Raw genomic sequence first — 25,735 nt, 5'->3', positions numbered from 1 at the left:
GTGTTTGTATTGATGTCAATGAGTATCGAAACATAGTCTTAAACCTAAATTTGTGTGGGGCATTGGTAACTAAAATCCTGCCATGACTTTGAAGGTGAAACAATTTATTTAAAAGTATACACAGTATATTCCATAGTCTCTTACTCTTATTTGGAAGAGAAAAATGGAATCATCTAGCACCTGATGGATAATTTCCTAAATTTACAAAGTACCTCCTAGAGTGAAGATATATCCAGAGTCATGCAGCCATTACCTGTCCCTAGAGCAAGGAGCATGAATATGATAGAACTGGATCAGAGTCAATAGAAAATAGAAATTCTACAAACATTTGATGAGTGTCAACTAAACTTCATTCTTTATTTATCAGTAACATTTGATGCTAATTTGATAGTGAAGTACAATTACATTATACTCAATAATCCCATCACCAGCTGTAACATTAAGAAAATGTGTCCTGATCTCAGCAAAACAACTGGCCATCCTAAACTTTTAACTTCGTCCGACCACTGCGAGCTCCGTCGTTGGGTCAGACATCAGATTCCTAGAAAATATGGATTATTTTCTGATGGAACTTCCATTTAACTAGACTCAAACCTCGCGCGGTGAAAAAAATGATAATATGATTTTACTGGCACTTGATCTCTTTGTACAGTTGCTATCTATGTAGTACGTCTTTGTGCATGCATATGTATAGGTCTCTCATGCTTTGTTCAAAGTTTGTGGTTACTTTATCACTTTTGTATTGCATGAGCATCACCCTCCTCACATCGAATGTGAAGTTGATTATCAAATATATTTGTTTTCTTAGATCACTGCAACACCACATCATCGAACAAATCTGTCAAAGAAGGATGTTGTGTTGAATCTGGGCAATTATATGATCTGATAACTAACTTTTCAATTAAATTATGTTGAAACCAGATCAATAAATCTGTAATTGGACTGCAGGATTCACCTTTGGGTTGGCATATAATAAAGTAGACATTTAGAACTTCTAGAGCTATAAGTTATTAAACCTGAATTCTAGAAAACACTATTTTACCAAACCTCTGAAGTGTGTTTGTAACGTTGAGATCTCCTATGCTCTTTGCTATTTGCGGCGATCAGGCACCATAAGAGAATTACCTTTGAGGACCCATTTCTGAAGAATGTTCGTGGTACTTCGCTTGGGGAGCCTTAGCCTCAAGATTCTGCTCCTTAGGTTGTCACCCTCTGCAGAGCTCCCGAGTCCCTTCCAATAAATCACTCCTCACAGCATCAGAGGAGACAAATTTAGCCCTATTGAGGGGTCAAGGTACTTGATAATGGTAAGTGTTGCTGATTAAAACGTGATGCCTGCGTGATGACTGATTATACCAAAGTGAATTCAATTATCAATACAAAAAATTCCAATCTGATTAGTTATTGAAAATATGCAGAAGAGAAAAAAATCTTGAAACTTGCTTATGTTCCGACTATGGGGATTAGAAAGCTCAATCAAGTGAGATATGTCTTAAATTGATTGGAATGAGAATGCAAAGCTGGGAATAGAATAAAGCTTGGTGCAGATGAAACAGTCAAAAATGACTTCAAGAGTTCTACTAGGTTGGGACCTGCCACCATAACTGCACTAGGGTAACTACTTGTGTGGATGTCAAAATAGTGCAAGTGAAGGTGAGTCACCTTATTCTCTACTAGATGATGGTGTTAGTGATGCCTATTGCTTCTCTCAGAAGAACAATACTCACAACTCACCAAGTTGATTCCAATGCAAAAGAGCACAAACAAATACAAGGTGACTCTTCTTCCCTATGCTAATCTTTGCCTTTTATTTTTGCTTTGTTTGTGATACTGTGTGTGTGTTAAACTAGATATACAACATAACTTATTTGGATCATCTCCGGCAAGCTCTCTATGCTCATTTGCTTCACAATTTTAATCATTGATACTTGTAAATTGTAATCCATAGCTAAGATTGTCTTAATAAAAAATAACTTATCAAATTAAATAGTTGATGGTGATTTAAGTGCTGCAGAGGCTGTACAGGCAGCAAAGGATCATAGTAAAGAAAATCACATGTTGATTTTTTTATGGTCAAAGTTGTTTATGAATTGATTTGAGACTTGGATCTATTAGGTATGTCAGTAAGAGTTATTTAAGGCTTTTGACATTTGTATATGGTAGAAAAATTTGTATTATCAATGCTTTACTTTCCTGATCATACCCCTCGTGGTGAATTCTGTATATCGATCCAAGCTCAAACACTTAACAAATTCAAGAATTTTCCTCCTTGATCAGGAAAGTAGTCATGGCATTTAGCAAATCTAGTCCTACGAATAGCTAGAAACCGAAGTTGGTCTAATGATTTCACATAAAGATGCAAGAGCCAATCTTTGACTAGTTGGAAAATGAGCCAATGCCAAACATATGGTAAAGAGGGACCAATGCCAAACATATGGTAAAGGTTAGAGACCAAAAACTTATTTAAGCCATAACTAAATAGTATTTTTTCAGTGGAGTATAGATTCTCTTATCATTACTCCATATTGTTTTCAAGTTGCTTTTTAAATTACCAGTGTGTTTGTTATTAGTGTGTTGATTTCTTGATGAAAACATCATTATGAAATTTCAATGCATTTTCAATTTCATCCTTATATGGTGCTAAAATATCTTTTACATCTGGAATGATAGGAGTATGTCATCATGCAATTTCGTTTCATATGGTGCCCCGGTAATATGCTCTAAAGAAAAGTATCATTTATCACCAACATTGAATTTTTATCATTCTCATTGATTATAAGTATCAGAAAATAAATAGTAATGACACTGAATGAGGAACACAACAGTCTTGTCTTTTCAGGCACCATTTGGAAGCCTCTGGGAATTCCATTTTTAGCTCTACTAGAAAATACTTTAGATGCTTGTGGATAAATTTCTTCCCAATGATAGAAAGAGATAATACAGGTTTTTGCCTGCTTTCTAAATGTTGAGCTCTACAAATGCAACACGAGAGCTTCTAATATGCTTGTGACATTAGCAGGTGCCTGTCATCTCCACTCACGTGAATTCTATTAATGATTCAGTATCAACATAAGAAGCTGCAGATGATCAGGAGCTTGTCATCCGACAATTAGTAAAAACTTGTGTTGTTAGGGTGTTATGTTAGGGTGTCAAAGATTAGTGACTGACAGCCCAAAGTTTGATCTTATTCTGCTTGGATTGGGTCGACCATATGACCACGATGTCTCTTTATTTCCCAATCACTTAACACTAGATGAAAGGGAAGAAGGGGTAACTTTCATTACTGCCTCTCATAAACCCCCACACGAGAGAATCACATTTACCTGGCTGCCTCAAAATTTGATGACCAATTTAACCCTTTATAATAAATATATCTTTCATTCTGTTAGTGAATAGGAGAACACAAACCACAGTTTCACGTCCAATGTATTCCTTTGGGTGAAAACAATTGTCATTTAATCATTATTATAACATGAAAAATATTGCAATTGAAATTTGAATTTTTTAATGTTTTTAGTTCTTGTGGTTGATTTCTTTCCCTGAAATAACTTGGAAGGAAATGCATTTTACTTGGATTCGATCATGGATGACTTTTTAGTAATTACCTCGACTGTTCGCGCGGTCTTGGTCCAGTTATCATAATTTGAGAAGGATGGTTAGATTCCATTGTAAACTTACCCCTTGACTCTAACATGAACAAGAGTGATTAGTAGAGCACATATCACAGCTGCACCGGTATGTGCCTTTGGGAAGAAAACAAAGCATCTCTTAACAATGATTATTACCATAATAAATTTACATTGTATTTAAACAATTGTATACGTCCGCGCAACGCGTGAGCCTTAGTCTAGTAGTTTATGATTTCAGACCATTGAATGAATTAAATGATTCATAACAAATGTCTTTACGATTCACATGCTCTTAGCATTGACATATATTAATACTACTTTATGGCAATTAGAAAATACTTGATTCTTATCACTCACCGGAATTCACCGGAATTTGAATTGCTTCATTCCTTCCCCGACCACAAGAGTTGTAAATTACAATAATCTAAATATGGGGAGAGCTCGTTAGAAGTTATGATTCAAAAATTAAATATAAAACAAATGAATACTTAGAAAAAAAGAGCAAAATATGTGATAAAAGAAATGGGTTTTATCAAACTCTCAAATCAACTTCTGATGGAGGACACAACAAGCATCTTCCCTTGGTGGAAGCATATTTGGCGGGCTAAGGTACCTGAACGGATCAGGTTCTTCCTTTGGTTGGTGGCTAAAGAGGCTCTCCCGATGAACTGTAAGCGTCGCAACAACCACCGAGCTATCTCCTCAGCTTGCCCGCGCTGCGATGATGATGTTGAAAATGTGGATCACTTGTTCAGAGGCTGCCCTGAGTCGCGACAGCTTTGGCAGCTGTTTCGAAACCAGCTTCCGTCGCTGGCACATCATGAGCCCTTTCAGGTTTGGTTTCGCAGGATTGTTGCTGGCTCGAACCCAATTATGGCGATTGCGGTCCTCTGGTGGGGATGGAGGTGGCGTAATAATCGGTTTTTTGGAGACATCCCGTGGCACATCAATTATGTTTCACGACAGGTTATGGCCGACGTTATTAGTTGGCAGCGCTGGCCGGGGCTTAGAACCTCACCGTCCTCTTCGCATACGCTGCAGAGACCGACGGGCATGGCGTGGTTAACGGTGGATGGGAGTTGGAATAGTGGGATGATGCAAATGGGTTGTGGAGTTTATGTACTTGATGCTGCAAATCGCTGGGTGACGGGTGCCTCGGCGAGCTTTGGTGCAGGTACTGCTTTCATGGCGGAGCTACTAGCTGTGGAACTTGGCCTCCTTGTTTGCTGGGACCGTGGGCTACGACAAGTTCTTTGTTGCACAGATTGCACTCCTGTTAGTGAAGTTTTGCAACAGGAGGAAAGCACAGATCATTTTTGGGCTCGTGATTTCATCCGCCGTGTGAGAAGCTTGCTTCGCCGGGAGTGGAGTGTCATCATTCGGGTTATTCCTCGAGAAAAGAACACCGCTGCAGATTCTCTGGCGCGACAGGCAGCCAGGGATGCGTCTCCTTGGCGTGACTGGTCTCAACCTCTAGCTGGTCTTTTTGCTCTTCTCCTGCAGGATGCTTTAGCGTAGTTTTTCTTGTTCGTTCCGTATGTAACAAAAAAAAAAATTCTGATGGAGGACAACAAGAAAAGCAAATTGCAAATGTTAGAAAGAATTTGGGAGACATAACTCAACCTAAAAACTAACTCAAGAGTTGAGGGTTCCCCTACCATTTATAAAGGCTATCTATATCATATTTCTAGCCAATGTGAGACTTCTAATACACTCCACGTACTTTTTCTAAAACGTGAACTATGTCTTTCAGGAATCTTAGCCTACTGTGCTTCCCGAGCTCTGTCGGTAATTCTTATCGAACAATTTCTTTACCCATATCTTCCACCAAGTCATGTAATTATCTTGCTACCATAATCATTCATCTTTATAAGAGATTTTCAACCAAAACTCCAATGTGATGTTTCATGCACCCACCATGATGAGCATGGAGTCTATCCTCAACCTCCAACAATGGATACGATTTAAAGCAACAAGCAATGTCAAAAAAACACGCTTCTCTTCCTCCTCCAAAAAATCAAAGCTTACTGTCATATTTTCCCCTGTCACGCGGCAGGTATGATAATGTGGTTTCATGTATTACATATGATATTTATTTGATGGCTTCCATTATGACTTCAATATTAATGATTTACTATGGTATTGTATAAGTAAATAACTTTGAAAGCATGATTAACAAATTAGGTAAGCCTATGAGTTGCTGAGAAATCCTATGTGGAAAAGAGTCTATATATGACATATTTGGCATTGATAAAAAACTTATGAGTACTTTCTTTTGCATTATTTCAACCTCATGTCTATTTTTTATGATATGTTCCATGGGTTCTCATCCTTATTTACTGTCATCTTCAATGTTCATTTTGTGATATTTTATTTTATGGTAGCATGTTATTAAGAGTGCTAGCAAGCATTATGCAGGAAAAAATATCTCACAATTGGACTTCCCTTTACTACGTCCCCTTCTTGTGAGTCAAGACATACATCATAAATTATAAGAATTTTATGTTTGAGTTTCTCAAATGATATGTTACATGAAACTTTTTTTAGTGATACATGCATCATTTTTCTACCTTAGGGTTTATTGATCATACTTGTAAAAACATCACAGTAAGTGACTTCTGGTTTATATTTCCAGATGCAAAGCCCTGGATAATTCAGGTAAATGTTGTGTAAAGAATCCAAATATTATGTAACCAATAATGTCTATAGCTAATGAGTAATAAGTACTCATTTACTTATTACTCATTAGTTATAGAAATTATGAATTACATAATATTTGCACTCTTTACGTAGCAGCATGTACTTAAATTATCCTTGTATCTCGAAATATAGACCGAAAGTCACATATAATGATGAATTTAGAAGAATGATCAATAAACCATAAAATAGAAAAATGATACATGCATCACTAAAAATAATTCATGTAACATATACTTTAAAAAACTCTGAAAATAAAATTACTATCATTTATAATGTATGTCCCCATAAGAGATGTAGTAAAGGGAAGTTCAATTGCCAGATACTTTTCCCTACATAACGTTTGCTAGGACTCTCAATAACATTCTAATATAAAAAAAATATAAAAAAACAACATTGAAGATGGCAGCAAATCAAGGATAGACTCATGGAACATATCATAAAAAGTAAAAACAGACATGAGGTTTAAAGAAGGGAAAAGAAAGTACTCACAAGTTCTTCATCAATCCTAAATATGTCAGACTCTCTTTTCCACAAAGAACAACAACTCATAGGCATATCTAATATATTAATCATGCTCTCAAAGTTTTTAACTTATACACAATACCATAGTAAATCCTTAACATTTAGGTTATAATGAAAGTTATCAAATAAATAACATATTTATTACATAAAACCACATTATCATATCTCAGACATGATAGGGAAAATACTAAATTAAAAATAAGAATGCTATTATCCCATTCCTTGGATACAATTTCTCTCCTTTGAAACATGTGTGTGAGTTTTAGTATCCAAAAACATTTTAAGATATTATTTTTAAAGGAGTCATATTGCTTGTAATGGTTCAATCTACATGGGTGGGAGGATGTAAGATCAAGTTTTGATCTAGTAGTACAACTCTATGTTTTGATGATTACAAGTTAACCTTTTGATATGAACAATTGTGGTACTCTAACGTGTTTTTCTGAGTGTACTATTTGCAGGCTCTGACCTCAACTCAATCTCACACAAATCAGAAGCATTGTGCATAAAGAGCAACCCAAGCAACGCTTTCGCATTCACCATGTTCAGTATGAACAGTGGAAAAGCTTCAGAAGTTCTGAAGTTATACAAACTCTGATGTGGACTCAGTCACTAGAAGCTCTGAAGATCCAGAAGTTCTGATAACCAAGAAACACTGAAGGTTCAGATGTTCTGATGGTGTAGAAGACTCTGAAGTTGCAGAAGCTGAATAGTGGAAACTCTGAAGTCCGGAAGCAAGAAACTCTGAAGGCCATGTTCTTCCTTCTGAGTTCAGAATCAGAAGATACAATGGTCAGAGGATCTGTGCTTTCCCTCTGACTCTGATCAGCCGGCTTCACCAGTTCCAATATGAAGCATTCCCCTGATCAGAAGTCTCCTAGGTTTAAAGGTCGCGTCGCTATCCAAGTACAAAAGCAACTGTACCTTCCTGACGACCTACCTAACAGTCTCAGACACAGCAGAAGCTGGATTTTCCAGAACTGCCCTCCAACGGTAGCATTTCCCATGCAACGCTCAACCCTAATCCTTGGAGTATATAAAGTGGCTGAAGACTGAAAGAAACGGCTAGAAGCATTCACATACGCGCAAGACAATCTTAAAATTCTTCTAAGCTTTCTTTCATCTGAAATTCATTGAGTTTACTATTAGCTTTTTAGAAGCAAATTTCTTGTAAACAATTCTTTGATAAACAGTTTGTTTAGTTCCTTTAGGAGATCAAGGCTGATCGGATCCTAGAGAAGACTAAGAGAGTGAATCTTAGTGTGAGCTAAGTCAGTGTAATTGTTAGTCACTTGTAGGTTTCAAGTGCAGTTGTAACTCTTACCTGATTAGTGGATTGCCTTCATTCTAAGAAGGAAGAAATCACCTTAACGGGTGGACTGGAGTAGCTTGAGTGATTTATCAAGTGAACCAGGATAAAATCCTTGTGTGCTTTTCTATCTCTTATCTTTAGCACTTAAGTTCTCGAAAGATTTGTCAAAATCTTTAAGGTGGAAGTTTTATACTGAAAACGTTATTCAAACCCCCCCTTTCTACCGTTTTTCATACCTTCAATTGGTATCAGAGCGCAAGTTCTGATTACCACACCTAACAGTGTTCAGTGATCCGGGCCGGTGTGAAAAACAATGGCTGCCACCACCAGTGAAACTCAAAGAGATGGTTACAATGCAAAGCCTCCTATGTTCGACGGTCAAAGGTTCGAATATTGGAAAGATAGACTGGAAAGTTTCTTTCTGGGTTTCGATGCAGATCTCTGGGATATTATTGTGGATGGCTATGAGCGTCCAGTTGATGCAGATGGCAAGAAGATCTCAAGGTCAGAGATGACTGCAGATCAAAAGAAGCTGTACTCACAACATCACAAAGCAAGAGCAATTCTTCTAAGTGCTATTTCCTATGAAGAGTACCAGAAGATTACAGATCGTGAGTTTGCGAAAGGCATTTTCGAATCTCTGAAGATGTCTCATGAAGGAAAGAAGAAAGTCAAAGAATCAAAGGCATTGTCTTTGATCCAAAAGTATGAATCCTTCATCATGGAGCCAAATGAGTCCATTGAAGAAATGTTCTCCAGATTTCAGTTGCTTGTAGCTGGCATACGACCTCTCAACAAGAGCTACACAACAAAAGATCATGTCATAAGGGTCATCAGGTGTCTTCCTGAAAGTTGGATGCCTTTAGTGACTTCAATAGAGCTCACGAGAGATGTTGAGAATATGAGTTTAGAAGAACTCATCAGCATTTTGAAATGCCATGAGCTGAAGCGCTCAGAGATGCAAGATCTGAGGAAAAAGTCCATAGCCTTGAAATCCAAATCTGAAAAGGCTAAGGTTGAGAAGATAAAAGCTCTTCAAGCTGAAGAAGAGGAATCTGAAGAAGCATCAGAAGATTCTGATGAAGATGAGCTGACTCTGATCTCCAAGAGACTCAACCGCATCTGGAAGCACAGGCAGAGCAAGTACGAAGGCTCTGGGAAGGCAAAAGGAAAGTATGAGTCCTCAGGCCAGAAGAAATCATCAATCAAGGAAGTCACATGTTTTGAGTGCAAAGAATCAGGGCACTACAAAAGTGATTGTCCAAAGTTGAAGAAGGACAAGAAGCCAAAGAAGCACTTCAAGACGAAGAAGAGTCTGATGGTGACATTTGATGAATCAGAGTCAGAGGATGTTGACTCTGATGGTGAAGTCCAAGGACTCATGGCTATTGTCAAAGACAAGGAAGCAGAGTCAAAGAGAGTTGTTGACTCTGACTCAGAATCAGAAGGAAATCCTAACTCAGACGATGAAAATGAGGTATTCGCTTCTTTCTCTACCTCTGAACTGAAACATGCATTGTCTGATATTATGGATAAGTATAACTCCTTATTGTCTAAGCATAAGAAGCTGAAAAAGAACTTATCTGCTGTTTCCAAGACTCCTTCTGAACATGAGAAAATTATTTCTGATTTGAAAAATGATAATCATGCCTTGATCAACTCTAACTCTGTGCTTAAGAACCAGATTGCTAAGTTAGAAGAAATTGTTGCCTGTGATGCCTCTGATTGTAGAAATGAATCTAAGTATGAAAAGTCTTTTCAAAGATTCCTAGCTAAAAGCGTGGATAAAAGCTCAATCGCTTTAATGATCTATGGCGTAAGCAGAAATGGAATGCATGACATTGGCTATTCTAAACCAATTAGAAATGAGCCCTCCGTGTCTAAAGCTAAATCCTTGTATGAATGCTTTGTTCCCTCTGGTACCATATTGCCTGATCCTGTACCTGCTAAAGTTGCTAAAAACCCTCTTAAAAAGGAATCCTTCTCTATGACTAAATATCATGCAAATATTCCTTTAAAATATCATGTTGAGACACCCAAGGTGATCAGAACCTCTGGGGTAACTAACAAGAAAGGACCCAGAAAGTGGGTACCTAAGGACAAGATTATCTATGTTGCAGATATCCTTGATAGCTCCACTGAAACACCAATCATAGTATCTGGACAGTGGATGCTCGCGTCACATGACGGGAGAAAGGCGTATGTTCCGAGAGCTGAAACTTAAGCCTGGAGGCGAAGTTGGCTTTGGAGGAAATGAAAAGGGTAAAATTGTTGGTACTGGTACTATTTGTGTAGATAGTAGTCCATGCATTGATAATGTGTTATTGGTAGATGGCTTAACACATAACTTATTGTCTATAAGTCAATTAGCTGACAAGGGTTATGATGTTATATTCAATCAAAAGTCCTGTCGGGCTGTAAGTCAAATCGATGGCTCTGTTCTGTTTAACAGCAAGAGGAAGAACAACGTTTATAAGATCAGATTATCTGAGTTGGAGGCTCAGAATGTGAAGTGCCTTCTGTCTGTTAATGAAGAGCAGTGGGTATGGCATAGACGGTTAGGGCATGCCAGTATGAGAAAGATTTCTCAGCTGAGCAAGCTAAACCTTGTCAGGGGCTTACCCAATCTGAAGTTCGCTTCAGACGCTCTTTGTGAAGTATGTCAGAAAGGCAAATTCACAAAAGTCCCTTTCAAGACAAAGAATGTTGTCTCAACCTCAAGGCCGTTAGAACTTCTGCATATCGACCTTTTTGGACCAGTGAAAACTGAGTCTATAGGTGGCAAGAGATATGGGATGGTTATCGTTGATGACTATAGCCGCTGGACATGGGTAAAATTTCTAACCCGCAAGGATGAGTCTCATGCTGTGTTCTCTACCTTCATTGCTCAAGTGCAAAACGAGAAGGCTTGTAGGATTGTGCGTGTCAGAAGTGACCATGGTGGAGAGTTTGAGAATGAAAAGTTTGAGAGTCTGTTTGATTCCTATGGAATTGCACATGATTTCTCTTGTCCCAGAACTCCTCAACAAAACGGTGTTGTTGAGAGGAAGAACAGAACTCTTCAGGAGATGGCTCGAACCATGCTCCAAGAAACTGACATGGCTAAGCACTTTTGGGCAGAGGCAGTAAATACAGCATGTTACATTCAGAACAGAATCTCTGTGAGACCAATTCTGAATAAGACTCCTTATGAATTGTGGAAGAACATAAAACCCAACATTTCTTATTTTCATCCTTTTGGCTGTGTTTGTTATGTTCTCAATACTAAGGATAGATTGCATAAATTTGATGCTAAGTCTTCTAAGTGTCTTTTACTCGGTTATTCTGAGAGATCTAAAGGTTTTAGATTTTATAATACTGATGCTAAGACTATTGAAGAATCTATTCATGTTAGATTTGACGATAAGCTTGACTCTGACCAGTCAAAGCTAGTTGAAAAGTTTGCAGATTTAAGCATTAATGTTTCTGACAAAGGCAAAGCTCCAGAGGAAGATGAACCAGAGGAAGAAGCTGGTCCCTCTAACTCACAAACTCTGAAGAAAAGCAGAATCACTGCAGCTCACCCTAAGGAATTGATTCTGGGCAACAAAGACGAACCAGTCAGAACCAGATCTGCCTTCAGACCCTCTGAAGAGACCTTGCTCAGTCTGAAAGGATTGGTGTCCTTAATTGAACCCAAGTCCATAGATGAAGCTCTTCAGGACAAGGATTGGATTCTGGCCATGGAAGAAGAATTGAATCAATTTTCCAAGAACGATGTTTGGAGCTTAGTGAAGAAGCCTGAGAGTGTCCATGTTATTGGAACGAAATGGGTATTCAGAAACAAGCTGAATGAGAAAGGAGATGTAGTCAGAAACAAGGCAAGGCTAGTTGCTCAAGGCTACAGCCAGCAGGAAGGGATAGACTACACTGAAACATTTGCTCCAGTAGCAAGACTGGAGGCAATCAGACTGTTGATCTCTTTCTCAGTAAATCACAACATAGTTCTACATCAGATGGACGTAAAGAGTGCCTTCCTAAATGGTTATATCTCAGAGGAAGTCTACGTTCATCAACCCCCAGGTTTTGAAGATGAGAAGAAACCAGACCATGTGTTCAAATTGAAGAAATCACTCTACGGTCTGAAGCAAGCTCCCAGAGCATGGTATGAGAGACTTAGCTCATTCCTTCTGGAGAATGAGTTTGTAAGGGGTAAAGTAGATACAACTCTTTTTTGCAAGACTTATAAAGATGATATCTTAATTGTGCAAATTTATGTTGATGATATTATATTTGGTTCTGCTAATCAATCCCTATGCAAAGAATTTTCTGAGATGATGCAGGCTGAATTTGAGATGAGTATGATGGGAGAATTAAAATACTTTCTGGGAATACAAGTTGATCAAACACCAGAAGGAACATATATCCATCAGAGCAAGTACACTAAAGAACTTCTGAAGAAGTTCAATATGCTGGAATCTACAGTGGCCAAGACTCCAATGCATCCTACATGCATTCTGGAGAAAGAAGATAAAAGTGGTAAAGTATGTCAGAAGCTCTATCGTGGCATGATAGGTTCACTTCTATACTTAACTGCATCTAGGCCAGACATACTATTTATGTGCTCGTTTCCAATCAGATCCAAGGGAAACCCACTTAACTGCTGTTAAGAGGATCCTAAGGTATCTGAAAGGCACCACTAACCTTGGCTTGATGTATAAGAAAACATCAGAGTATAAGCTTTCAGGTTACTGTGATGCTGATTATGCTGGAGATAGAACAGAGAGAAAAAGTACTTCTGGAAATTGTCAATTTCTGGGAAGCAATCTAGTCTCATGGGCAAGCAAGAGGCAATCAACCATTACACTATCAACTGCAGAGGCAGAATATATCTCAGCAGCAATATGCAGCACTCAGATGCTCTGGATGAAACATCAGCTGGAGGATTATCAGATCTTTGAGAGCAATATTCCAATCTATTGTGATAACACTGCTGCAATCTCATTGAGTAAGAATCCTATCTTGCATTCAAGGGCAAAGCACATTGAGGTAAAGTATCACTTTATTAGAGATTATGTACAGAAGGGCGTACTTCTTCTGAAGTTTGTTGATACTGACCATCAATGGGCAGATATCTTTACAAAGCCCTTAGCAGAGGATAGATTTAATTTTATTCTGAAAAATCTAAACATGGACTTTTGTCCAGAGTGAAGATGGATCAGAACCTCTGACTATGATACTTCTTGATCAGAAGATGTCTAGTCCAGAAGGTAACTCAATCAGAGTGTGTGTACCCATTGGTACTGACTCTGAAGCTGAGACAGCAACACGTGTGTCAGTATTTCTGATGCATAGTTCCTTGTGCCCGTGTGACAGTCTGTTATGATTGCGTGTAGATGTGCTTCTCTCCTGTGTGTGATTTGTGTATTTACTGTTACTATCTATCTTTAATTTTCAACCGTTGATCTTAAATTGTTTTTTGAATCAACAACGGTTATTTGTCAAAACCCACTATACACACACGATCTCTTTCACTTCCGGTTTTTACTCTCGCTCTCTGTGCTTTTTCGAAACCGCTTATCCTCGTTTTCTCTCTCGATCTCTCTTCATCTTTCAACCTTCATCTTCTACCTCAAACCTTCAACCGCTTCAAAAATGGTGAGTCAAACCAGAAGATCTACTGCAGATGCACCCCAGTTCCCTCACATGGTAGTTGGTCTAGCAACGGGTCAAAGGGGCCCTGAGAATCCGACACAAGATCAAGGTCAAGCTCAAGAGCAGATTGTTCCAATTGCAGAACGGGGCTGTGCCGTTCACTGTGTATATGCTCCTGAGGAACTTCAAGTCCTGGCAGAATGGAGATTCGACCTCGACAACCTGGCTACAAATGAGTATGATCTTCGTCCTGAAGTCCAAGTTCAAGGTTGGGGAAATTACTTCAACAGACTTCGAGGACCGGTGTATGATAGATTGGTCAAGGAATTCTGGAAGCACGCCGACTGCGATGATACTCAGGTGGTATCTCACATTCTCGGAAGAAAGATCATCATCACTGAGAAGTCTTTCGTGAATTTGCTGGGTGCAGACACTGCTTTTGGGTATCGTTTCCAACTCACGGAATCGAAGCTGAAACCCAGCACCAAGGATACAATCAACCAGGCCCTGTACACCAATTACAAACCGGGCAAGACGAATTACAAGGTGATGGACCTTCATCCCAAGCTCAGGATCTGGCACAAAATTTTGCTTCACTGCATAAACCAGAGACCAAAGGGCAGTTCTCCAGACTACATCAACTTCAACCAGAAGGTGATGTTGTTCTTCATCCAAGACCAGAAGAAGATCTGCCTTCCCTACTTCCTGTTCTCCTACTTGAAGGAATGTATCCGGAAGTCTCGTACTACTGCCTCCATCAAGTCAGCAATCAAGTATATTCCCTTTGGGAGACTGCTCTCAGACTTTCTCATTGAAAGCAACTTGGTGCAAGATCTGGTCCATGCTGGATGTGTAGAGGATCTGACCACCATTGTCAGTGATGTCTTCACTGCAAATTCTCTGAAGAAGATGGGTTTGGTCCAGAAGAAAATTGCCCCTGCTCGTGAAGACACATCTTCTGAGATCAGAAGTCGAAGGATGCCTCTGAATGACTACCCTCTGTGGACACAGGCAGACAATCCTGACGCCATTAGGTGCTATGTTGAAGACCTAAGGGCTCAAGGATTCGAAATTGATCTCGATGATTTCTTCAGCAGACTGCCGCCAGCTCCAGAGTTTCCTTCTCCTCCCAAGAAGAAAGCTCAGAGGAAGATGATCCTAGAAGAATCTTCTGAGGAATCAGATGTTCCTCTGATCAAAAAGAAGAAGAGAAAGTCTGATGATGGTGATGATAGTGATAATGAGGATGATCCTCCTAAGAAGAAGAAGAAGCAGGTCAGAATTGTGGTGAAGCCTACTCGGGTGGAACCAGCTGCTGAAGTGATCAGAATGACTGAACCTCCTGCCAGAGTGACTAGATCATCAGCACATTCAAGTAAGTCTGCACTTGCTTCTGATGATGATTTGAATTTATTTGATGCACTCCCTATATCTGCCATGCTCAAACACTCCTCAAATCCCCTCACTACTATTCCTGAATCCCAACCAGATGCACAAACCACCTCTCCATCACATTCCCCAAGATCTTCATTCTTTCAACCTTCCCCTACTGAAGCACCTCTCTGGAATTTTCTTCAGAACCAACCCTCTAGGTCAGAAGAACCTACCTCTCCCATTACCATTTAGTACAACCCATTATCTTCTGAACCCATCATCCATGAACAACTAGAGCCCAACCAAACAGAACTACAACCCAGAACGTCTGATCACTCTGTTCCCAGAGCATCAGCACGTCCTGCTGCCAGAACCACGGATACAGACTCGTACACAGCCTTCACACCTGTATCCTTCCCAACCAATGTTGCTGATTCTTCTCCCTCCAATAACTCTGAATCCATTAGAAAATTCATGGAGGTTAGAAAAGAAAAGGTGTCTACCTTAGAAGAGTATTACCTCACTTGTCCAAGCCCTAGGAGATATCCTGGCCCTAGACCTGAACGTCTAGTTGACCCAGATGAACCTATCTTGGCCAATCCTTTACAAGAGGCAAACCCTTTGGCTCAACAAGCTCACCCTGCCCCTGACCAACAAGAGCCTATTCAACCAGAACCTGAACCCGAACAATCAGTGTCTAACCAATCCTCGGTTAGATCACCCCATCCTCTGGTTGAAACTTCCGAACCTCACCTTGGAACCTCTGAACCCAATGCTCAAACGTTTAACATTGGTTCTCCACAAGGTGCCTCTGAATCCCACAGCAGCAATCACCCAGCCTCTCCTGAAACCAACCTCTCCATAGTTCCTTACACTCACCTCCGACCCACATCTCTCTCTGAGTGCATCAATACTTTCTATCATGAAGCTTCTTTGATGCTACGCAATGTGCACGGTCAGACTGACCTCAGTGAGAATGCTGAACGTGTGGCTGATGAGTGGAACAATCTGGGCACTTGGCTAGTGGCTCAAGTTCCAATTATGATGCAGCTCCTGTATGCAGAGGGAAGTCAGAACATTGAGGCTGCAAAGCAAAGGTTTGCTCGAAGGGTGGCTCTTCATGAACAAGAACAGAGACACAAGCTTCTTGAAGCTATTAAAGAAGCCAAGAGAAAGAAAGCTCAAGCAGAAGAAGCTGCACGTCAAGCAGCAGCTCAAGCTGAACAAGCCCGATTAGAGGCAGAACGACTTGAGGCTGAGGCTGAGGCTCTTAGATGCCAAGCACTTGCACCAGTAGTGTTTACTCCTGCTGCTTCTGCTTCCATTCCAGATCCTCAAGCTGCTCAGAATGTTCCTTCCGGTTCTGCTCAGTCAAGCTCGTCCAGACTCGACATCATGGAACAGCGTCTTGACATTCATGAATCCATGCTAATTGAAATGAAGCACATGATGATGGAACTTCTGCGACGAACTGATAAACCTTAGTTTTAGGATCTCTTCGTTTTTCTTTTTCCTTAACGTTGTTTTTTTTTTGTTCAACTCTGTTTCTTTTTATTTACTTATTCTACTTTGTTCGTTTGTGATTATCTATGCATATATATTTGTGTCACATATGTTTGCAAAAATCTTTTTATTCATCATATCTTTATGTTTACATCATACATTCTTTCCCTGAAGTCTAGAATGGAGGATCCCTCCTCATTCTTCTGCACTCCTGGCGCTGCTCTGACCTATCCTTCTCCAGACGCTCCAGTGCATACTGGATGTTGCTGAGCCTGTCCTTTATCTCATCCCTCTCCAGAATCTCTTCTGCGGTCTTGAGCTTCTCTTCCAAACTCTCTTTTTCTTCCAGCAGCTTGAGTTCAAGCCGGCTGAGTTCTTGCACCTCCTCCACGAAGGCAAGAAATTCCCTCAGGTCTCTCTTCATCTCTGGACGCAGGTCCTCTTCCAGCAGTGTCTGTGTCAGCTCCGCGATGGTCGTTGTACCCTCTGGATGCCTGATGTTCAGGAACAAGTCCTCCTCAAAGGCCTTCTTCCTCAGCTCTTCTAGTGCTACGATGTATGATGCCATTTTCTTTTCCTAAAAATTGTTCGAGGTGTGAAGCTTACCTTTCTCTCCAACGCTTTATATAGGCTTCACTTTCTCTCTGAAAGTTAATGCTCCTACAGTTTCTCGAGGTTAAGTTCTTGGTAACTGGCCCTTCTCTTTACTCACTTGACCGGTGGTAAACGTTCTTCTCTTGCATTAACTCTTCTATTTATTTCGCCTAACTCTGATTCTTGCATCGTTTTCATTTCCTTTCAACTTAGACCTTCTCTAAGGGGGAGTACCTTGTACTTCAAGCTAAGTTTTTCACACCCCAAGCTTTTTGCTTATGACAAAAAGGGGGAGTAAACCCAGTTTTTGATGTGTAAGATGTGTTAGTGTGATTTATATTTTTCTTTTGGAGAATTTAAGAGTTCCACCTTCATGACCATAGATGTGTCACTGGGCAAATACAAGGAATACATTTCACTTCTTCTGAAGTGATTCTAAGTTGACTCTGATACCCAAGACTCTGATACCTTGTCCATGACTCTGATTACTTATGCGCTCTGATTACTCGATTTTCATCTATGTCATAAGTTTTTCACTCTGAACTCTTATATCATTTAGCTCAGAATCTAGACTTTACTAACGTTTTCATCAAGTATTAGATTCAGGGGGAGCTAAGCTCAGAATCAAGCAGTGACTTGAATTCAGAATGAGCAAGATAAACTATTCACATCAGGATAAGTCTTATTCTATATCTCTAAACTCTGAGTGAATTCAGTTTAATGTTTAAGAATTGTTCATCAAAAATCTTAGTTTTGTCATCATCAAAAAGGGGGAGATTGTAAGATCAAGTTTTGATCTAGTAGTACAACTCTATGTTTTGATGATTACAAGTTAACCTTTTGATATGAACAATTGTGGTACTCTAACGTGTTTTTCTGAGTGTACTATTTGCAGGCTCTGACCTCAACTCAATCTCACACAAATCAGAAGCACTGTGCATAAAGAGCAACCCAAGCAACGCTTTCGCATTCACCATGTTCAGTATGAACAGTGGAAAAGCTTCAGAAGTTCTGAAGTTATACAAACTCTGATGTGGACTCAGTCACTAGAAGCTCTGAAGATCCAGAAGTTCTGATAACCAAGAAACACTGAAGGTTCAGATGTTCTGATGGTGTAGAAGACTCTGAAGTTGCAGAAGCTGAATAGTGGAAACTCTGAAGTCCGGAAGCAAGAAACTCTGAAGGCCATGTTCTTCCCTCTGAGTTCAGAATCAGAAGATACAATGGTCAGAGGATCTGTGCTTTCCCTCTGACTCTGATCAGCCGGCTTCACCAGTTCCAATATGAAGCATTCCCCTGATCAGAAGTCTCCTAGGTTTAAAGGTCGCGTCGCTATCCAAGTACAAAAGCAACTGTACCTTCCTGACGACCTACCTAACAGTCTCAGACACAGCAGAAGCTGGATTTTTCAGAACTGCCCTCCAACGGTAGCATTTCCCATGCAACGCTCAACCCTAATCCTTGGAGTATATAAAGAGGCTGAAGACTGAAAGAAACGGCTAGAAGCATTCACATACGCGTAAGACAATCTTAAAATTCTTCTTAGCTTTCTTTCATCAGAAATTCATTGAGTTTACTATTAGCTTTTTAGAAGCAAATTTCTTGTAAACAATTCTTTGATAAACAGTTTGTTTAGTTCCTTTAGGAGATCAAGGCTGATCGGATCCTAGAGAAGACTAAGAGAGTGAATCTTAGTGTGAGCTAAGTCAGTGTAATTGTTAGTCACTTGTAGGTTTCAAGTGCAGTTGTAACTCTTACCTGATTAGTGGATTGCCTTCATTCTAAGAAGGAAGAAATCACCTTAACGGGTGGACTGGAGTAGCTTGAGTGATTTATCAAGTGAACCAGGATAAAATCCTTGTGTGCTTTTCTATCTCTTATCTTTAGCACTTAAGTTCTCGAAAGATTTGTCAAAATCTTTAAGGTGGAAGTTTTATACTGAAAACGTTATTCAAACCCCCCTTTCTACCGTTTTTCATACCTTCAGAGGAAACTGGATGGTTTTTAAATTTGTACAAACAAGTTAAAGTTAAATTAAGATATCCAATTCCGACATTTCATTGGCCTGAATATTCTTTGCTTTCAGAGGAACTCTCACCATCACACAACATTATTTTCCAACAAGGACCAAATTTAGCATGTAGATAGAATTCAACGCCTACCAACAATAGTCTTACATTTAAACTAGCTAAAATTAATTGGCTAACTTCACAAAGCAAAGACCTTATCTCAACCTTACATTTGAATCTCTCATGCCTAAACAAAGCACTCATCTCCATATATCTTCTCCGGTAGCGTTTGCAACAACTTTTTAAAGCAGTTATGCACTTCATAATCATAATGTCAAGGCTGTTTATGTAGATCTCTTATTTTAGTAGATTCATTGCTTTAGAACCATAATGATTAATGACGGGATTAACATGTACTTGAAAAGATAATTTTGTAGACATTACAAAGTTAAAATCAATTCAACATTCTCTGGGTTTTAAGCAATTAAGTGTAATTCATTTAATGATCAAACTGGTCTTCTAAGAAAAATAAACTAAAAACAAACACGATAAAGTTCAACTAGGTTCAGAAAAAGCATAAACCTACTAGAATGATCTTGATTAGTGTTCTTCTGCCATGTTTAATAGATGATACATTGCTATTCCGATCCTCTTTAAAGACTTCCTTATGAATTATCCAGAAATAATCAAAACATAAATTATATATGAATGACCTTTATTCTTATGAGGATTCTACCCATCATACAAGTATACAACAATTAATTGATAGATTAGACAGCTCATAAAGGACCTCTCAAAACTAACCTTTATAAACTCGTGAAAATCAGAAACTTCCACATCCCGATTCCTGAGAGACCTTGTAAAAAGAGTTATAAGATCATTGATAAGTATAGTGATAAAATGTCAAAAAGGTGCCATGCAAAAGTTTAACACATTCAGGACAAACTATTACAGATCAACAAATTCAATAAACTATATCATAAGCAAAAATCATTGCACTTTATTTGAATTACTTTACTTAAAGAATAGAACCTTTATTTTCCGAAGAAGCAAAAAAAGAAGAATAGAACCTTCCTGTTACCACCATTAAACTCCTTTACATGGTGTTAAAATCCTAATTAAAAGCAAATCCTTAGACCTAGAATGGATCTAACCCCAGCCGTCCAAGGTAACTTGAATAAAAAGTAACCTAAAACAATACAAAGTACCAAAGCTGTAGAGTGAGCATAGAGTAATACCATTGCAAACTGCAAAGCCACTAAACTATCCCCAACAGAAACCAAATATTTAATATAATCAACCCTTTTTCCCTACAACGTATGCACTGCTTAAGAGTAAAATCATGTTTGGACTCATATATTGCAAAAAAATAATTAAACTTTTGTTTCGCAGAACTGCATTAAGGAAGTACTTCAAGCAGTGTCCATATCCTGATGAAAAGCATATAAAAGATTTGGGCTATGAGCTGGGTTAGATCATTTGCAAGTCAAGTTTTGGTTTCAAAAGAGAGTATGGTAGGTAGGTGCTGTGTGGAATTTGTGAAAATGTTTATGGATAATTTATAAGAAAAGCGGTGGTGACAGTGAGGTTGAGGAATCTGAGAGAGATTTGGGGCTCCCTCTGAATATTTCCTTCCTCCAAATCTCTTTGACTCTTTCTAACTGTTGATGCAGAGTAAGTTGTGGAAATAGCAAAGCTAAAAGCGTGGAACTGGATTCGGTCAAAATGCAAGAATTTTCGCTGCTCCACTTATGAATGGTTCTCAATGGGCGAAGGTGATCTGTTGCATGACTGTGTGGAGTAGGAGTGTTTTTAGGAACTTGGTTTTGCACTGTGCGTTCTGTTACACCTTGGATCTTGTTGTTCCAATATCTTTTCTTGTTAGTATCTCACCTTTAATATATATCTACTATTACTTAAGGCAAACCCCCATGTTAGTACTCCTAAGAAACCTCAAATCTTGGCCATTCAATCCAATTTGTAATCTAACGGTTGGTTCTCATTCCTCACCTATGGCACATGACATGGTGGGCCTTTTGTGGCCCCGTTTGGAAGAGATATTATAGCATTACCTATAAGTTGTTTTGAACTTGTTTTCATAAGTTGTTCAGATTAACTTATGAATAAGCACTTATGACTACCTATAACAAATTTTCAGTTTATTTCAATTAGCTTCTCAAATAATCTTATGAATAGCACTTAAGCTATCTACCTAAGGGCATCTTATATGTATTGGATATGCTGAATCTAATAATGTCGCATCAATATCTTCGCCAGTATCTCAGTAATTTATCACAGAATCTCATTAGCTTAGCAAAAAGGATGTAGCAAATTGTCAAGAAAACAAATTTTGAAACATGTTGGGAGATTCTTTGATTGTACCGGTGGTCATAATTGCTGACTTGATAGCTGCTGGACTCCATTCTGGATGAAGTGTTTTGAGAAGGCCTACAATGCCAGATACATGGGGGCATGCCATGGAAGTTCCAGTCAATGAATTTAAAGGAACCCTTCTATCATCTGATAGTAATCCAGATACACTTGTGGCTTCTGGGTAAGCAGCAATTATGTTCACCCCAGGTGCAGTTATGTCAGGCTGAAAAAACAAAACCAATTGTAACAAAATAAACAAAACCATCATTGGCCTAAACCATTCCAACGGCGCCTGCAGAAGCAGCTTCTGAGCCTTGTAGAACTGCAGAAAACTTATCTTCAAGACAGACCACGATTTTTCCCTTCACCTTTTCAGCATCAAGAGTTCCCTCACGGCAGAGTTTGCTGCAAGAGTTCATGATTTACGTCATGAAAAAAATCATAGCAACTGCTCTTAGAGCATTTAAACTCACGCTTCTTGAGGCAGTGCATTTGCTTTATTGGCGTTCGCAGCACTAATCAAAGGATAGAACTTCTTTGATGGCAAGCCCATAGAAGAAAGACTAGGACCCTGACAATGCAAAATGAACCAAATTCAAGCTCATCCAACAAATTAACTTTTTGGGGTAGTTTGTTCTTGAGTGTAATGCATTGACTTGAAATAGAAAAAAGGCAATACCTTAAGCTTCTTCTTGTCACCAAGCTTAACATAACTGGTGAAGTCTCTATCTGTTGTGCTAGCAGCAAAAGTGAACAACCAGGGTGCCACATTAGAAATAGTCCCAGGATAAGGTCCCCTATTCCCAGCAGAGCTAACAACAACTATACCATTTGAAACTGCATGGAAGGAACCTATAGATATTGGGTCAGAAAACAGCTCTTCGGGCTTCCTCCCACCAAGAGAAACTGAAATCACATCTACACCGTCGCTTATGGCGGCCTCAAAACCGGCTAAGATATCTGCAAAGTAGCAGCTACCTGTGTTCATTATCGGCCAACACACCTTGTAGGCTGCAACATGTGCCTTTGGAGATCCTCCTTTGACATTGCCATTACCATTACCAAAGACATTTACTCCTTCAACAAAGTTACCCCCAGCAGTTGACAGAGTATGTGAACCAAGGCCATCAGTGTCACATGCAGAAGAAAATAATGCATCAAAACCTTGGGAGAAAAATCTTACTCCAACTAGCTTCCTGCGTGTGGAACAATAATAACATATTTGGATCAGAATCAATGCTGAAACTCAAAAAATACTCAGAGAAGCTTCTTCCCCATATTTAATTCTGGATTTAGAATCAATTGTAGAAGGGTTTCGAAAAATGCACTTCGGTGTTACATTGTTCATAAGAAAGAAAAAAAGTAATGATAGAGAAGAATGTCATGAACTAAGAGGATGGACCTGTTGCATAATTTGTTATCTGGGCTATCAAAGTTGACCATTTGACAGATCCTTTTCCACTTGGATGGAATTGGCCCCATTCCTTGGTCGCTAAAACTCTTGGATTCTGGCCATACACCTATTCAAGAAGAGGAATTTGTCACAAATTGTGTATGAAAATCATAGGAACTGAGTTGAAGGATGAAAATCTTTTGTCGCCAAATATTGTTTTATTTATGTCTCACTAATGAAATTTTGTCATGTCTAACTAACGTACAAATGTAATTTGTAATCGCCTCACCCATGTACACATGGTGTTATTTTTTAATTGACATGGTAAAATTTCATTAGTGAGATATAGGAAAATGTGACGCAAAACGAGACATAAGATTTGTATCCTTAATGAACATATTTTTAGTTTTGACTATAAGACTATGAAACTTACCTGAATCAAGGTTACCAATGATTGTGCCTTCACCATATCTTGCCCTCTCCCAAGTAGAGTCCTTAGGAACTGTTCCATTTCTTTCGAGTCCAAGAAATTCCCATGACCGGGTAGTGTGCAGTTGATACATTTTGTTCAAGAATACAGACACTACATTTGGATTTTCTGCACACACCAATTTGCAGGTTGAAAATGATGTGACTTACTTTCAAGTACTCACATTATATTGAAACAGATTTTGAAAACACTATATGGAAGGAGTTCAATACACTAGTAGCACTTGCTAGTAATTTTCTTAATCTTTAGTGCTTCTGCTTCTTCCTCTTCTAGTAGTGCAGCAAAACCGTTGATGTGCCTATTATAGGAGTAGAATATTGCATCCTTGGCTTTCTCATGGCTGTGAATATTTATATATATGTTGAGTTATCATTTTCTTCTATTCAATGTCAGAAAGTAATAGGAGTTTATGAAAAATTGTGTACCTCCCCAGGACAGAGCCTAGTTATTTATATAAGCAGAGTCATACTCAAGCACACATACCAAGAATGCAACATGAAGCTTGTCAAATGAACTTATGAACATACCAGTTGAATACTCATAAGAACAATATGTTCACTTTTTATCTTGGAGTACATGTGAATGTCCATTTGTATTAGTGCAAACGGATAACCAAACACACCTAAGTACACGTAACCATAAAGTATCTAATTCTAAGAGTTCCAAATAAATGTGCATCTCAGACAGCAAAGTACTCCTTGATGGCTTCCAGTATTCTGTTTGCTGCTTCTGGACCAAACAACCTTGGAAAGCTTGAACCAAGATCAACCTCTATAGTCTTGTTTCTAATGAGACCATCCCTTTTTTTCAGATAAGCTCTGTCTTCCTCTCCTACTTCTCGCATGGCACAAGCACAATGATCCAACCAGATCCCCAACACTTGCTTTGAAATGGGGTCCAGATGGTTCTTGATGATCTCCTCCATTCGCTCTTCGTCGCCATTTTCAGTCTGAATACGAACCATGATAGCTGTAGGGGATGCAACGGTGCGTATAAAAAGGGAGGAGGAGAAGTAAGGCTGAACCTCTGGCACTCTCTCCAGAGCCTGCCTGTGTGTGTCAAGTTTTGTGTCTTCATAGAAAGTTTTGAGGTAATCTGGCCAAAGAACAGGATCTTTCCGAGGAGGCAAATCAAGAATGAGAATCACCATAGTTGGACTACTTCGGATTAGTTCAAACACAAAATTTGGTGCATCATTTGAACTGTTGAGATAGGCTGAAAGACTTGTTATGTCTAAGGATCCTCCTGTTGGCAGCGCAGCATGCACCCAGCTTCCCAACACAAAATCTATCTGAGACAAATGCAAAACAGGACCAAATTCAGAATAAAACAATGAAATTGTTCTCCTTCCACATAAATAAGTTCACTATCCAACAAGCAAACAAATCCTTTATGATGAAAAATAGAAGCCAGGCTTTTTTTGTGTGTAGTATAGGTATCTCCACAGGAGACAATCCTATTCGAGCCGAAGGAACATGATAGAGCTTCTTAGAATCAACTCTCCACTTAGAAGCTTATTTTGATAATTGATTTTGACTTCAGAATCAATTGTAGAGAGATTTCAAAACATGCACTTAATCAAACATGCATGCACTTAATCAGTTGTTGCCTAACAGTTGGGTCCCAACTTGCAAAATTCAAGAAGCACAGAAGGCAAAAGAAAACAACTTTGCATATTTGCATAAGCATCTAATAGAGTACTTCTCAACCTGAAACTTTGTCCAATTTCTAACCCCCCAATACTAAAACTTAGAAAGCCATCATACAAATCACTCAAAAAGTGATTTTGAGAGAATAAAGAAGATGGGAACTTACTGGGGAGTCAGTGTGACCAGGTCTGATATGCAGTGAAACCTGGGCAGCACCAGTCTGGCTCTGATAATGCTGAACATCAGGGGGAAGTGAGCAAGGAAGAAGCTGAGAGTGGAAGCGATTCTCGAATGATGAAACGAGATCAACCATGAGGTTCTTGTGGGGAGCTGAAACGAAGGGGAAGTCCAGGAATTTGCTGCGGCCATTGGTCTCCATGGCAGAAGAAGAAGAAGAAGAAGAAGAAGCAGAGAGTTGAAGCCTTGAAGAAGAAGAAGATAAGAGGGAGAATGGTGGTGTGTGTAGGAAATTGCGACAGGCAGAGATCATCTCTTCCATCAGAATCAGATCACTTCCATCAACACGTATCTACTATCTAGTGTGTGCTTATAC

The 25,735-nt window shown here is 39.1% G+C and overlaps 2 protein-coding genes across 2 annotated transcripts; both read right to left on the bottom strand.

Annotated features, from left to right (window-relative positions):
• Nucleotides 1–28: 28 nt before the first annotated feature.
• On the bottom strand, nucleotides 29–24,123 carry LOC130732791 (subtilisin-like protease SBT5.4). The gene is given in 11 exon segments (XM_057584779.1): nucleotides 29–1,346; nucleotides 20,082–20,133; nucleotides 21,660–21,915; nucleotides 21,917–22,055; nucleotides 22,124–22,221; nucleotides 22,330–22,846; nucleotides 23,053–23,170; nucleotides 23,477–23,641; nucleotides 23,761–23,873; nucleotides 23,959–23,974; nucleotides 24,072–24,123. Coding segments are annotated over 10 exon segments (1,524 nt in total). The 3' UTR covers nucleotides 29–1,346; nucleotides 20,082–20,083.
• On the bottom strand, nucleotides 24,036–25,735 carry LOC130733032 (red chlorophyll catabolite reductase, chloroplastic-like). The gene is made up of 2 exons (XM_057585075.1): nucleotides 25,349–25,735; nucleotides 24,036–24,824 (listed from the first exon to the last, which is right to left on the bottom strand). Exons 1-2 carry the CDS (start codon nucleotides 25,679–25,681, stop codon nucleotides 24,213–24,215), a joined length of 945 nt encoding a protein of 314 aa, XP_057441058.1. The 5' UTR covers nucleotides 25,682–25,735; the 3' UTR covers nucleotides 24,036–24,212.

Source organism: Lotus japonicus, chromosome 1 (assembly GCF_012489685.1).
Source record: "Lotus japonicus ecotype B-129 chromosome 1, LjGifu_v1.2".
NCBI classification, from domain to species: Eukaryota; Viridiplantae; Streptophyta; class Magnoliopsida; order Fabales; family Fabaceae; genus Lotus; species Lotus japonicus.
The sequence above is the reverse complement of the archived record's forward strand: the minus strand, read 5'-3'. Positions and strand labels throughout refer to the sequence as shown.